At 38.1% G+C, this 15,337-nt stretch overlaps 1 protein-coding gene across 3 annotated transcripts in view; it reads left to right on the forward strand.

Moving 5' to 3' along the window:
- Pdgfd (platelet derived growth factor D) overlaps window positions 1–10,289 on the forward strand; it is a 222,117-nt gene extending 211,828 nt beyond the window's left edge. For 2 of the 3 annotated variants that reach the window (XM_031343915.1, XM_031343916.1), the window contains exon 7: window positions 8,147–10,289. In XM_031343915.1, coding sequence (XP_031199775.1) covers window positions 8,147–8,272 — 126 coding nt within the window. In that variant the 3' untranslated portion in view covers window positions 8,273–10,289. The remainder of the gene's footprint in view (window positions 1–8,146) is intronic. The other variant, XM_031343917.1, reaches the window with a different exon arrangement.
- The last annotated feature ends 5,048 nt before the right edge of the window (window positions 10,290–15,337 follow it).

The following is a 15,337-nucleotide window of genomic DNA, read 5'->3' on the forward strand; positions in this document are numbered from 1 at the left end:
AAAAAAAAAGAATAGTTGTCTCCACCCACTGCTTTCCAAGGAAACAGAATCTGCTCTATCAGCAGGATGTTGTCCCTCTCCTCATTGTGTCTTGGTTTTGTCTGAACTGATGAACTTCAGTCTCAAAGTTCTATGCTATTTTCCAGAAAAGTTAAATGTGGGACTCTGTAACTGGTGGGAGTTAAAATAATCTAGGAAGTTTATCTAACTGCGCAGTAACTGTGAGCAACAATGTGAAAGTCTAGGCTTTGATGGATTTGTGGACTGCTTTCCTTTTATCTGGACTCCAAGGGAAAAGATTATGGCTTGATTTTCTTTTCATATTCCTTATTTTTGAAAACTTCCAGTAAGAGTGTTGCATTGCAGAGAGTTGGTTCTGATCAATCTGGAAGGTCTTGACACCATTCTTTCCCTGATTCCTCAGTACATTAAGACAGTTTTCTGTTCACTACGACAGTCATCCTTGAGCTGCTTTTCGCAATTCATAGAGAAAGAGGAAAGCCCTTGTTTGTGAGTTATAAAACATTAATATTCTCTTGAAAGTGCAGTGTCCTATACAAAATTCCCCTGCCCAGCACAGGATAAAAGCACCCAACCGCATCAGTGACTCCATCAGCAATGGCACACCTGAAACAAACATGCCTGTCAACTCTCCTACCAAACTCCTGAAATGTGTCCTGATGGTCATTGTCAGGCACTCTGTGGAGAAGAGCAGACTCTTTCTTCCATTTCCAGAAACTGGCATAGTCTGAGATTCATCTCATGCCTATATTCTTACCACTGCTAGATCAAAGGCAGTTTCCCTAGTCCATGAATGCACGTAATAAGATGTGAAATGGGTTGCTATGAAAGATGATGGCCTTAAGTGAAGGGATTCATCTCATCTGCAGACACGAAACCTAGACACTATTACTGTTGCCAAGAAGTGCTTGCTGACAGGAGCCTGGTATAGCTATCCCTTGAGAGTCTCTGCCAGAGCCTGACCAATACAGATGCAGATGCTCCCAGCCTACCATCAGACTGAGCACAGAGACTCCAATGGAGGATTTAGGGTAAGGACTGAAGGAGCTACAACCCCATAGGAAAAACAACAATATCAACCAACCACCGATTCTCCCTCAACCCCCTGCAGAGCTCCCAGCGACTAAATCACCAACCAAAGAGAACCCATGGCTCCAACTACACTTGTAACAGAGCATTGCCTTATCTGGCATCAATGGGAGGGGAGGCCCTTGGTCCTATTGGGGCTCAATGCCCTAGCATAGGGTGGTGAGGTGGGAGTGGGTGGGTGAGTAGAGGAGCATCCTCATAGAAGTAGGGGGAGGGGAGGATAGAGGGTTTGTGGAGGGGAAACTGGGAAGGGGATAATATTTGAAATGTAAATACATATAATAACCAATTAAAAAAAGAATATATCACATAGTGAGCTTGTAAACTTCTCCACAAGTATTTCAGGGCTTAACATTCAGAGATAAGAATTTGCACAATTAGAGAACTCTGGGTGACACCATCATTGTCACTGTTTGCATAAGGCAGGATACTTCTCTTTTAGTGGGGTGGGTACTCTTTCGGGCAGGACAATGCTATTTTCTGCTTTCAAACTCCAGATGCTAGGGAGATGGGTTAATGGATGATAGTAAATGATGTGCAATCTTGAGGATCTGAGTTCAAACCCCTGACACCCACATAAAACCTGGGTGTAACCCCACCTCTGTGACAGGCAGAGATGCAGGGGCTGGGGAATAACTGAGACTTTTCATCTGCCAACCCAGATCCATGTTCAGAGAGAGACCCTGGCTCAAGATAATGTGGCAGTGATAAATCAGGTCACCAGAGGTTCTCCTTTATCATCTACATGTAGATATATACAGGCACACATAACACACGCGCACACACAAACACACACACACACAAATAAATAAATAAGTGCTAATAAACAAATATATTTTCAGTTTTATAGGTTTCTGATTCGTGTTCTTTCCTAGCATTCCTCGTAGTCATCTTTGAACACAGTGTAAAATTAGAACAATACAGTTCCCTCTACTCTTTCTCTGTTTGTGGCTGATGCTTCCCAAATAAGAGAGTGATAACCAAAGTCCATATAGATTTGAAATATTTTATATGACACAGGACCCATTCCAAAGAAAGGAAGACTCCCCAACAAAAATATCAGTCTGACTGGAGTTCTGTGTAGCAGATTAAGTGGTGGAGGAATATGAGCCCATGCTGATGAACTTGGAGAGTGTGAGTCCATGCTGATAACTGGGGCTCCTCTGTCTGCTTTGTTCAGTCTTCTCTTCTGTCCCTTTGTCTGAAAGATGCTAATGCTTTTTCACACACTCACCTCCAATGAAGGTTGCTTCTTTCATCGGAATTCAGGGTTCAAGTGAGGATTTCTCATTATGCTTCAGGGCGGTTATAACTTATTTCACAAGAAATAGCTGAGAGTGGCTGTCCAATGACTTCTGTCCTTCCAAAGATAATTCAGGTTAGTGACTCTTAAAAAATAAGGCTCATGGCTAGGGCTATAATTCACTCACATGTCAGACCCTATATTCCATCCCAGTACTTCCAATTAATAATAATAATAATAATAATAATAATAATAATAATAATAATAATAATATTAAATTTAACAATATTATTTTGGTTCTCCCCTTCATAATGAACAGTGACTATCATTGTGTAGATTCTAGGCCACAGACATTGAGTCAAAAGTAGAAAAACTTCGGAGACAGAAGATAAGTTTATGTTTATTTTCTCTGTCTTTTCCCTATTCTACTGATAATATTGTGATGCTGTATCAGTAAGGGTTCTCTAGAGGAACAAGACTGATAGAAGTGTGTGTGTGTGTGTGTGTGTGTGTGTGTGTGTGTGTGTGTCTGTGTGTCTGTGTGTGTGTGTGTGTGTGTGTGACAGAGAGAGAGAGAGAGAGAGAGAGAAGGAGAATGTCAGTGTATGTTTGCTCTGCTCGCCTCAGCCTTTATAATATGGCATGAAACAGCTTGAGGTTCCTAGAGAGCAAATGTTCTTTGTTCAAACCTGCAAATGGAAATGCTGGCTCTGATATCTGTAATCAACAACACAGTAGAGATGCCAAGGAGAAAAGCACTTAGTCTGAGATGCTTATGAAACATGCTGTAGTATTTAGTGTGAGTCTTCACCAGTCAACTCAGGCAAGCAAGTCAGTTCCTCAGTTTACGATCTCAACTTATTGATTTTAGTGTATGGCAAATTGACATTAAAACCAATCATCACATACTAGCTTAGTTGCCTGCACTGTCCAGTGAACTTAATGCCATGAATTCTGCATATTGGCAGAGCCTAAGGTGGAGCTAAGGGAGCAAGAGTTCCAGGAAACTTTTAACTGTCAAGCACTTGACATGTGCAGAATGCAGAGAGAACTGAATTTTCAAGTGTAATTCTATCTTAAGTAATTGAAATGTAAATTGCCACATGGGTCAATGGATACCATGCTGTATAGAGCTGAGACCTTCACTGTCAATAGTACATTTATGGCAATGGTTCTCAGCCTTCCTAATTCTGCGACCCTTTAATATGGTTACTCATGTTGTGGTGACCCCCAACTATAAATGATTTTTATTGCTACATCTTGGACATAATTTTGCAACTGTTATGAATCAGAATGCAATTATCTGTATTTTTCTGTGGTCTTAGACATCCTTTGTGAAAGGGTAATATTATCCCCAAAGTGGTATCACTGAGGTGGAGAGCTACTGATTACAGCATTCAGAATCATCCTTACCTCTTTGCATACTGATGTAAAATTTTATATTAAAAACTAGCATCTGATTGTGGTGTGAAGGCTAGAAGATATAGGTGGTCATTTATCCTTGAAATACAAGATTCATAAGAGTAAGGTAATGCCACTAATCTATTCTAGAAGAATGAAGATCAGATGTACTACTGAAGAAAAAAAGCTCAAAAAAGGAGTACAGTACTGAGATGGTAAATCTATGCCTCAGATTCCAAAAAAGTATAGTGGTACTTTTTGTTTGAGACTTCTGTTACTAAAACTGATACTCAGCCTTGCAAAGTGAGACCTAGGACACCAAGAGCAGACTTTCTACCCCAGAAAAAGGCAGTGGTAAAGTTTGGGGTGATGGACATAACTAACCACAATGAAGTCAGGAGAAATTTTGATATCAGTTTTCTGGAAACAGAATCCCTGTAACTGAGATAGAGCCTTTCTCAATCTTTGAAGGGACCATAAGTCATGCCTATTTCCCTGTTGTGTGAAAGAGAGCCAAAGCAGGAAAATGTTCAAGCAAGAGTAAAAAGACCTAGGTTCAAGCCTTGGCCAACCAGGAAGCATCTGCCCACTAGCCAAGAAAACCCCTCAGTCCTGGAGAAGCCTGCAATTTGAAGACTCTAAAAAGCTAATGGGATGATAGCCACCAACTGTTCCACTTTCCTGCCCCTCAAAATCCCTTATGGAAATTGTAAAGGAATTTGTGGCTAAAGAGCCATGCAATTGAAAAAGAATAAAGATCTTTCATAATCATCCTGCTTTTTTGTATGTTGTTGTAAAATTTTGGCATCTAATTGTCGTGTGAAGGCTAGAAGATGTATGTGTTCATTTATCCCTGAAATACAAAGATCTGGTGTGGGGTGTTGCATAGTAAGCTTGAATAAAAATGGAGTTTAGTCAGTTTCAGAATGACAAAAATAAATTTTCTATGTGGGGATGTTGGGTGATTGACAGTATCCAGAGACTGTAAACCACAAGGCAAGTGTGGACAGGACTCTAAGAGCCAATGGTCTTTACCATAGCTACTTTCCATCCCTGCTTACTTACTTGCCAAGTAAAAGGACTCTTTGTTCCAATACTGCAACATATGTATATCCTTTTCTGTCTCTAGCTAGCTTCACTCCAAGTCTTCTTGAACAACCTTAGCAAACCTGCAAGGAACATAACCCTCCCTAGGCCATAAATAACACCTGAAGGTATTCTAGAACATCATGCAAGCTGGATCCCATGTTTTTCTGCAGCAGAGAGGCTAAATATGCATGCAGTGTTCCTCTGAGGTGCTATAAAAAAGATTTTACCATTTAATTATATAAAGGTCCCCATAGTGATTCATATAAAGCTTTCAATTGAAACAAATGTCTGCAAGATGTCAAGGTTGCCTTTTTGGAAGCCATAAAATTTTCTAAACTCTCGCTACAACTCAGGTCTCTGTCACCTTTAAACTTCTGTGTGTCATTTAACCTGTTTGCCAGCTCTTTTTCTTTAGCAGTACTGTGTCTTAGACATGACTCCCTGTTCAGCATCTGCTGAGTCACCCAGGGAAAGATTCCTATTCCAAATACCTTTCCAAAGACACTTGAATTTCAGAGTTATTCACTGCTGTTTCTTAGAATGCTTGAATCTCTACATTCTCATGAAGCTTTTACATGTGAAAGAAACCAATACCGAAACAAAAAAATAGGAATTTATTTGTGTTCTTGCTTGCTTATTTGCTTGTTTGTTTTTCTTAAGAAACTGAATCTCTGTTGAATATTGTCTGCCTTTGAAGTTAGATAAAATCTTAAAGTCTTAATGATTCAGGTTTAAGTAATGCATTTTCCCTGAGATATGTACTTATATTTCTATATCAGCCAATAACTTGAGAACTGTTACAAAGTTTTAGCAAATTTTTTTTATATACCCAATAAACAAGAGCTCAACTCAGCAGAGAGCTTTTTGTGCCTGGCATTGTTTTATTAGTGTAATATCTTTATAGCAGTGACTCATTCACTGGTTTATTGGCAACAAGGAAAAGGACTGTAGTTAACCACCTTGTATGACTGGGACACTTTTAATTTACAAAGATGAGCAGCTCTAATTTTGTGGCGTAAAAGCCATCAACTAGGTGTGTCATTGCCCATTTAGTAGATGTCTATGTTCCTGTCTTCATGTGGTTTTTCCAGATGATGAAAGGGGATCAGGATTTCCATTTTCAACCATAAGTGCTGAGCCATGGCTGGCTGCCCCTCAACAGATTTTGATTTCTGTGTGTATGCTTGCAGCTGTGAACCATGGTTTGGAAAATGTGAAAGAATTTTGTGGTAGTACCTATTACCAAGCTCCTTTGGCTGCTGCAATTTATTCAACAGTTCCCTACCTTTAAAGGTAGCCAGGTTACCCATAACCCACCAGTTTGCACTCTCTGATAAAAGCTCTTCATTTTTCTTTTAACTTTCCATGCTCCCTGAAATCATCCTTGCTTCCTTTATCCTTTCAATACTATGTACCTGAACTTAAGACTATTACATGGTCTGAGAGCTTTGAACATCAGTGTTGTGATCAGCCACTAAAACTGTCCAATTTCCACTTTGTTCAAAGAGTGCTTTTCTGACTTGTCTGGGGAAAGTGTCTGCCAATTCATTTTTTTTCTTTTCTTATCAGCAAAACACATATATACTATGCTCTTGTAGCTTATTATAAAACACAGGGGAAAATCCCTGAACAGTCAGTCAGAGGACCAGCTGAAAAGCCAGGCATTTTCTCTTATTCCCAAACATTCACTTTTCCATCAAATAGGAGAACAAATAAATGGAACACTGATATTATAGATGCCTGCCACTGAAAATAGCCTGTCCTTGATAATGGTCTTTAAGTAAATATGCCTAGGATCTCAGCTTCTTAGAAATCATGTCACTTCCTAGGACCCCCTAACCCTGTTTACATTCAGATAGTCTGGAAATATATTGGAGAAACACTTGATGAGACTGGGCTCAGCTCCTGTCCTGTCCCAAACATTCATTCCAAATATGGCAGAGATTTCCTGTCCTGAGCGGGATGAGTTCATATCCCAGAGTGTATTTATTCCTTAGATTTTCATTGAAGAATAAAACCTTTGCATAAGATTGCTCTTGTCTCATCCATATTGCCACATGTGGTTTGCTTTGACTCCTGTGTTTGTTGGAGGGTAGAGCACAGGGAACATGTGAAAGAAAGAAATCTTTCTGTATCTTCCCACATAAGCAGAAACTCCCATCTTCTTCACCAGGATATGTTCTTCATATTCTACTTTCATGGATAAGGACCTGGTTTATGTCACCTCAAATTTATTTCTTTGCTTCTCCTACTTACGATCTTGATGACCCTGTTTAAGCAAATAACTTAATCCCTCTTTTAATGTATCAATTAAATTAGGAGTGTAGCTAATTCATGTAGCCAAAATAATAATAAAATAATAAAATATCAAAATAATCCCATACTTGTAGAGCCACTTACAACAGGATCTGGTGTCTAGGATAGACTCAATGTTGGCAGCAATATTTACCATCCAGTTAACAGAGAGAACATAAAAATCCATGTGGAAGTATGTGATGCAGATTATGCACATATAATCACATCATAGAAAATAACAAGTCAATCATCTATAAAATGTCACCAGAACTGACAGTACCATAGTCCTTTATTCTTCTATTTTTATTTTTGGTATTATTCTTTTGAAACCAACGCCAGGTCCCTCAATGTAATGAAAATAAAAGCAGTGGTTTGTTCTCAGCCTCACTGGAGAGCCCATGAAACCACACAGTTAAAGGCTTTATTTATCTGTTTATTTAGAGAAACTGTAGATAGGGATTCTCAGTGCTGAGGAGTCTGGGCATAGTTGTTCCTAATATATGCTCTGGGTTTGGTTAAGACTTTTATCACTGACTGTGAGAGCAATGAAATGTCTGAGAATACAATTCATGGTGTAGAACTCTGAAGATGCCATGGGAAGTTATACAGACATTAAAGTAAGTTCCCCCATGTAATCTTCAGTGAGGACCAAAATATACCTTGATAGCAAAGTGTAACAAGCTTTCACTGCACTCCACACTTGGGTTCAGGCAAAGTTTTAGATGCAGAAGAAATAGGAAGTATATCACAGCGACACTTTGTCAGCATTCTAGGAGGTAGGAGACCTAGAGTTATTAGTGGAGGAGTAGACTCTTACATGTTGCATGTTCAATGGTTATTTGCAGAAATATCTACATGTGTTTGTTCCAACAGCAAGTTCATCCTATTCATTGAACTTTCCAAGGGTTTACTCACTCATTACCAGAAGGGGAATGGGTGAGTGGCATTTGGTTGACTAAAATCCAAGGGCTTTCTAACTGGAAATATACATCTTATCCTTTATTGTAGGTATTGAAGTTTGAGCCTGGCCATTTCAAGAGAAGGGGCAAAGCTAAGAATATGGCTCTTGTCGATATCCAGTTGGATCATCATGAGCGATGTGACTGTATCTGCAGCTCAAGACCACCTCGATAAAACACTATGCACATCTGTACTTTGATTATGAAAGGACCTTAGCAGCCAAAATTGCTTCTAATCTACAGTGCAATGAATACATATGGAAACATTGCTTTGTTAGTGCCATGGCAAGAAGAAGCATATATCATCAATTTCTATATCCATAAACATAGAAAGTCACTTACTAATAGTATGTGAAGATATGTATGTATAGCCAGATACATATCTAGCTCTATGTGTGTAAATAGATGAAATACTTTATTCAGTATATTTACTGAGGTCCTCCAGGGACAAGATTATTAGATTATTACTTGATAGTTTGCTAAAATAAGGAAATGTGTCAAACATATGAAGCATCTTTTAAGAAATTCAAAAGGTAAGTTTATTCTAAAACTTTGTATGACAAAATGTATCAGATCTTGCTCACTTAACGAAGGCATTTATCCATTAAATGAAAGATGAGACTTTCTTATGTGCATACCTTAATTATGTGAAGAAAAATACATAGTTTTTGGCCATAAAAACAAGTTTTGAAATATTTTCCTCATTAAATGCACTTCTCACCTACAAGTGTGGACAGTAAGTATCTGTCTCCATGACTATACCAAAGGAATACAAGATATTTAACAATCAAGTCATTAAGTCCTCTTTTATGTATTTTCCCAATGCAAGCTAATTAACTGAGCACCTTTCTCATTGAATTGCTCAGGGACTTGTTGTGATAATAGACAAGCAATATTCAATAGGCAAGCAATAGCTTGCTGCAGAATTTTTGAATTTTTTTCATTCTAAAATCTGCAGAAAAGCAAGTGTTTTCAGGAAGAGCATGCCATTACACATGAGCATTTCGACATGATAGTCATGGCAAGACTTGGGTGATAGAAAGTCAGAAATAAGCAAATATTGACATAACTGGAAATCAAATGGGCTGTTTGATAAGGTCCACATTTAAAAATGGGTCAAAGTCTTCTAAACTGTGCCAATAATTTTTCTGTGTTTTGCTCTTGCATTTCTATCTTTTCAATATATACACATGAATTTATATCATGTTATATGAGACAAGCTATTATGGAATATTTATAGCCTAAAAGTATTTATGTATTAACAAAACACCTAGAGCCAGATGTAAGTTGTGGAGGCACAGATTTCGCCCTGCCATCCTACTGGAAAGCTTTTTGTTCTGGTTATTAGGAGTGAGTTAAGTTTCCTCAGTGACTCCTCTATATCTATTCTAAAGAGACTGAGTCCAGACCAGGAAGTTGTTCATTGTTCTCCTAATAAAATGTTTAGGAGGGAATCCTGAAGTCAAGTTAGCTTGGTTCTGCTCCCAGGATACTATATTTTTCCTCCTGCCTTAAGAGTAGAAAAGAAAACTGATTTTTTTCTGTGAGTCCAACACTACCCTGAACACGTAGCATTTTGTTTCTGGATCTGTGCACAGGCTGCTTTCATCCAATGTCAGTTGAGTAGCTCATACACACTTGCATTGCTGTCTAAGGCAAGTTAACAGCTGTGCTCAACATATCTTACTGACACATGTATTCCAAAAATTCTATGCAATCAATTACCTGCCAGTTCTACTTAAATGATTATTATAATTAAATCGCACGTTGTTAAGTTGTCAAGCATGTAACAGAACAATGAGAATTAAGCCAGGCTCACAATCAAGAGCCATTTTTTTTCTCCATGGCCATTTGTAAGCTTCCTGTGAAACAATGACTCCTGTAAAAAAAACAAACTATATATTACATCACTCACTGTAAAGGGCACGGCTCAACCCTATCTGTAAATATAAAACATTAGAGTGTTTTTTCAATAAACCGTCCAGGAGATGATAATCAATTAAAGCCTTATCTGTACCTTTTATTTAGTAGCTGCAGTATAAACAGATGTGTATTCCTATGTTACCTTTTCTGTCATGAACATTTTATTAAGCCCAATCCCTTGGTTATATGTCATCTATTGCACATACAATGTGTAAGAGATAAATGTTTCATTGTCATCTAAGGAGAAAGAATAAAAATAAACCATTGAACAAATTTTATTTCAAAACAAACTAATCAATACACAGGTCTGCATAGCTCACTCACCCAGAATGCCTTTCATTCAATATGGTCTTATAGGGTAAAAATCTTTCATAAGTGGAGGCTTTTATTATTTTTTTGGCATTTCAGTAACATTCAGCTTTCCCTCTCATAGTATTTTCTATAGAAATGTAATATGCCTCTTATCTTCATAAAAATGTAAATACTACTTTTAAACAAAACTAATCTATTATTTAGTTCTGAATTGCAATTCTAAAAGCTATACAATATCATAAAGGTACTTTCACAAATGCGTCTAGGGGGCTGGAGATGGCTCAGTGGTTAAGAGCACTGACTGCTTTTCCAGAGGTCCAGAGTTCAGTTCCTAGCAACCACATGGTGACTCACAACCATCTGTAATGGGATCTGATGCTCTCTTCTTGTGTGCCTGGAGAGAGCAATAGTGTACTCACAAGTACATCTAATGAAAGTGGCAAGATGGGAACTTTTTGAGAGGAGGGGACGCCTGCTCTGAGCCCACAGGCCTCTGTGCTGTCTGCCTCACAGCACAGGCAGCCTTTGCTCTTGGATCTTATGTTTCTTTCCCCAGTCAGCCTTTCAGTGAAGATCTTGCCTACCTAAGTAAGAGCATTCCATCTTCATCACAGCCTCAGCTCTGTCTTACCCACTCTTCCCTGTACTTCTGGCTGGATTCCCAGCTGATGGGTCACTGCTGCGCTTTCAGCTCCGATCTCACCCCCTGAAGGAGCATAGACCATGACCATAAAGAGGGTTCTCTTCCATGCAACAACACTTGCTTTCAGGTTGGCCTTTGTTATCATCCTGCTGGAGACAGAATGGTGGCAGCTGCTGAGATTGGAGAAACCTTGCTTCTAGCTTGACAGCTGCAGATGGTTTAGAGAGTAAGTAAGTACAGAAATGTGTGTGTTATATGACAAGAATTTTATCAGCAGAAATATAATGTGCTAACCAAGGGGATTGGCAATGGAAATGGTTAAGCAGTACTGTGCTAGACAGTTAATCTAGATAGCTTGGAATTTTATGTGAAGCATCATGAAAATGATAAGCAAAACATTTAATGTAAATGTGTTAAGAATTTAATTCTACCTCCTAAAATGCACATGTGTCCAGTTTTCCTCCACTACTAGCTTGACAGATGTCCAAATGGCTCATATTATCAAAGGATCTTCTGGTACAACGTTAAATTAAAATGTACAGATTAGTACTCATTCCTGAAATCCTAGAAAATATATTTTTGCTTATTGGCATGCCTACTTAATATGCTACAAAATAGAATATTTATAATGCATTGCTTTTATTGCCATTCATAAAACTCTGTTGTTTTTAAAGATCAGGTTGAACACTGAAGAGGTCTACAAATACAGAAGAACCCTGAGATGTGTCAAATGAAAAAAGTGATTACTAAGTAAACAGCTAGTAGTAACTAAAGTTTATTTTGTGTTGTTTACTTTGGGGTTGTTGAGTTTGTTCACTTTTTTGTTTGCTGATAAAATTATATTTTCCTTTTTTTTCTTTTACTGGAAATAGATTTTTTTCATACAGCATATGCTGACTGCACTTTCTCCTCCCTCTATCCCTCCTAGTTCCTCCCCACTTTTCCACCTCCCCTCCCATATAGATCCACACCCTTTCTGTCTCTCCTTAGAAAACAAATAGGTATCTAAGGAACAATAATAAAATTAAATAAAATACAATAAGTTAAAACAAAAACAAACAAATCAGAAGAGAACAAAATAAACAGAAGAAAAAGAGCCAAAGAAAATGGACAATAAACCCATATAGACATAAACACACATAAATCTTGTAAAAACACAAATATGGAAGTAATAATGTATATGAAAAGGAGAAATACAGTTTTAAAATAGAATATCTTGACTCAAAATTATGAGACAAAAAAAATCCTCAAAGATACCTCTGAGTTCATTTCATATTGGACATGTACTACATGGCCTACACTTAAAAGTAGTTTATTTCTCTAGTGAGACTACTTGGATAATTTTAATTTTCATTTGCAAGTGATTACCAACTAGAGATTGCCTCCAGGTTAGGGATGGGAATGTGTGTCTTTGTGTGCCGTCACACAACCTCTGTGAGTTTCTATGTGCTCAGTCATACTGTGTTCAGAAGGACTTGTTTCCTTGGTGTGCTCCATCCCTTCTGACACTCTTACTGCTTCCTCTTCTGTAGGGTTCTCTGATCTCTGAAAGGAGATATTTGATGAATACATATCCTTTAGGGCTGAGTGTAACAAGGTCTCTCAGTCTATGTGCATTGTCTCACTTTAGATCTCTGTATTTGTTCCCACCTGCTGTAAGAGAAAGCTTCTATGATGCTGGCAGCTGAGTAAGGCACTGATCAATAGGAATCATTTTGTTTTCTTTTGGAAACTTTAACAGAACAGTAATGCAAATCAAAACAACCCTGAGATTCCACCTCACACCAGTCAGAATGGCTAAGATCAGAAACTCAGGTGACAGCAGATGCTGGCGAGGTTGTGGGGAAAGAAGAACACTCCTCCATTGTTGGTGGGATTAGAAGCTGGTACAACCACTCTGAAAATCAGTTTGGCAATTCCTTAGAAAATTGGACATACTACTACCAGAGGAACCAGCTATACCACTCCTGGGTATATACCCAGAAGATTCTCCAACATGTAATAAGGACACATTCTCCACTATGTTCATAGCAGCCATATTGATAATAGCCAGAAACCGGAAACAACCCAGATGTCCCTCAACAGAGGAATGGATACAGAAAATGTGGAATATCTACACAATGGACTACTACTCAGCTATTAAAAATGATGAATTCATGAAATTCTTGGGCAAATGGTTAGAACTAGAAGATATCATCCTGAATGAGGTAACCCAATTATAAAAGAACACACATGGTATACACTCACTGATAAGTGGATATTAGCCCAGAAGCTCACAATACCCAAGACACAATTTACAGACCACATGAAGTTCAATAAGAAGGAAGACCAAACTGTGGGTATTTCGGCCCTTCTTAGAAGGGGGAACAAAATACTCACAGGAGCAAATATGGAGATAAAGTGTAGAGCAGAAACTGAAGGAAAGGCCAGAGACTGTTCCACCTGGGGATTCATTCCATACACAAACCCAGACACTATTGTGGATGCCAAAATGTGCATGATGAAAGGAGCCTGCTATAGCTGTCTCCTGGGAGGCCCTACCAGAGCCTTACAAATACAGAGACAGATGTTCATAGCTGACTGTTGGACTGAACACAGAGTCCCTAATAGAGGACTTAGAGAAGGAACTAAAGGAATTGAAAGGGTTTGCAAACCCATAGGAAGAAAAACAATATCAACCAACCAAACTCCCCAGAACTCCCAGGGACTAAGCCATCAACAAAGGAGTACACATGGCTCCAGCTGCATATGTAGCAGAGAATGGCCTTGTCAGGCATCAATGCGAGGAAAGGTTCTTGGTCCTATGAAGGCGCGATAGATACCCCAGTGTAGGGGAATCGAGGGTGGGGAGGTGGGAGTGGGTAGGTGGGTGGAGGAACACCCTCATAGAAGCAGAGGGAGGGGGGATGTGATTAAGTGTTTCCGGGAGGGAGGAAAACCAGGAAAGGTTTGAAATGTAAATAAAGAAAATATCCACTAAAAAAAAGAATTCTCCTATTATATCTGTGCCTCATTTTTAAAATTGAGATTTTTTTCATGATGTCTTGATATCCCCTTGGTGTCTTTGTTGTCTTGATTTATTGAGTTCTTTGTACATTTTAGATATTATCCTTCTATAGGATGTATATAGTTGGGAAAAAAGCTTTTCTCATTTGCCACTCTGTCCAAATCTATTCCCCACTTTCTTTTCCATCACGTTCAGTATATCTGATTTTTTTCTTGAGTTCTTTGATCCATTCCGAGTTGGGTTTAGTCCAGACTGATAAGTATGGATTTATTTTGATTCTTCTACATGCAGACATCCAATTAGACCAGCACTATTTGTTGAAGATGCTATCTTTGTTCCATTGTGTATTTCTGGCTTCTTTATTAAAAAAAAAAAAAAATCAGTTGTTTGTGGGCATGTGGATTTATGTCTGTCTTCAACTCAATTCCATTGCTCAAAGTGTCTGTTGATACCAATATCATGCTATTTTTATTACTACATTCACATCAGACATGGTGATATGTCTAACAGTTATTTTATTACTCAGGCATGTTTTAGCTATTCTGGGATTTTTGTGTTCTCATATGAAACTGAAAATAAAAATACTTTGGCTTCTTCCCTTTCGATTTGCACACCCTTGGTCATGTTCAGTTGTCTTATTACTCTAACTAAGATGTCAAGAATATATTGAATAGGAATAGAAAGAGTGGAGAACCATATCTTGTTCCTGATTTTAGGGGAAATGCTTTTAGTTTCCCTCTATTTAAGTGGACATTGACTTTGGGCTTGCTGTAAATTGCCTTGGTGATTTTGAGGCATGTCCCTTTCATCGTTATTGTCTCCAGGATGTTAATCATGAAAAGGTGTTAGATTTTGTCAAAGACCTTTGCTGAATCTAGAAGTTAATCATGTTGTTTTTGTCTTACGATGGATTACATTTATCAAATTACCATAGTTGAACCACTACTGCATCTCTGGGATGAAGCCTGCTTGATGATGGTGTATGATATTTTTGATGTGTTTATGCATTCAATTTACAAGTATTTTTATATCAGTATTCACTAAGGAAATTTGTAATTTTTTTTCTTGCCTGGGTCCATGAATAGTTTATGTATCAGGGAAATTGTGGCTTTGTAAGTATAATTAGATGATGTTCCTTCTGTTTTTATTTTGTATAACAACTTAAAAGTATTAGTATTAACCCTCCTTTGGAAGTCAGGTAGAATTCCTAATTAACCAGATCTCTTTTTTGTTTGGTAAATTTTTAATCACTGTTTTTATTTCACTGGGGGTTATAGATCTATTTAAATTTGATTAAGTACAGGGTTTTAAAGTATGATCTTATGAGTCTCTGGATTTCCTCAGTGTGTATTGTT

This window comes from Mastomys coucha, unplaced genomic scaffold, assembly GCF_008632895.1.
Source record: "Mastomys coucha isolate ucsf_1 unplaced genomic scaffold, UCSF_Mcou_1 pScaffold23, whole genome shotgun sequence".
Taxonomy (NCBI): domain Eukaryota; kingdom Metazoa; phylum Chordata; class Mammalia; order Rodentia; family Muridae; genus Mastomys; species Mastomys coucha.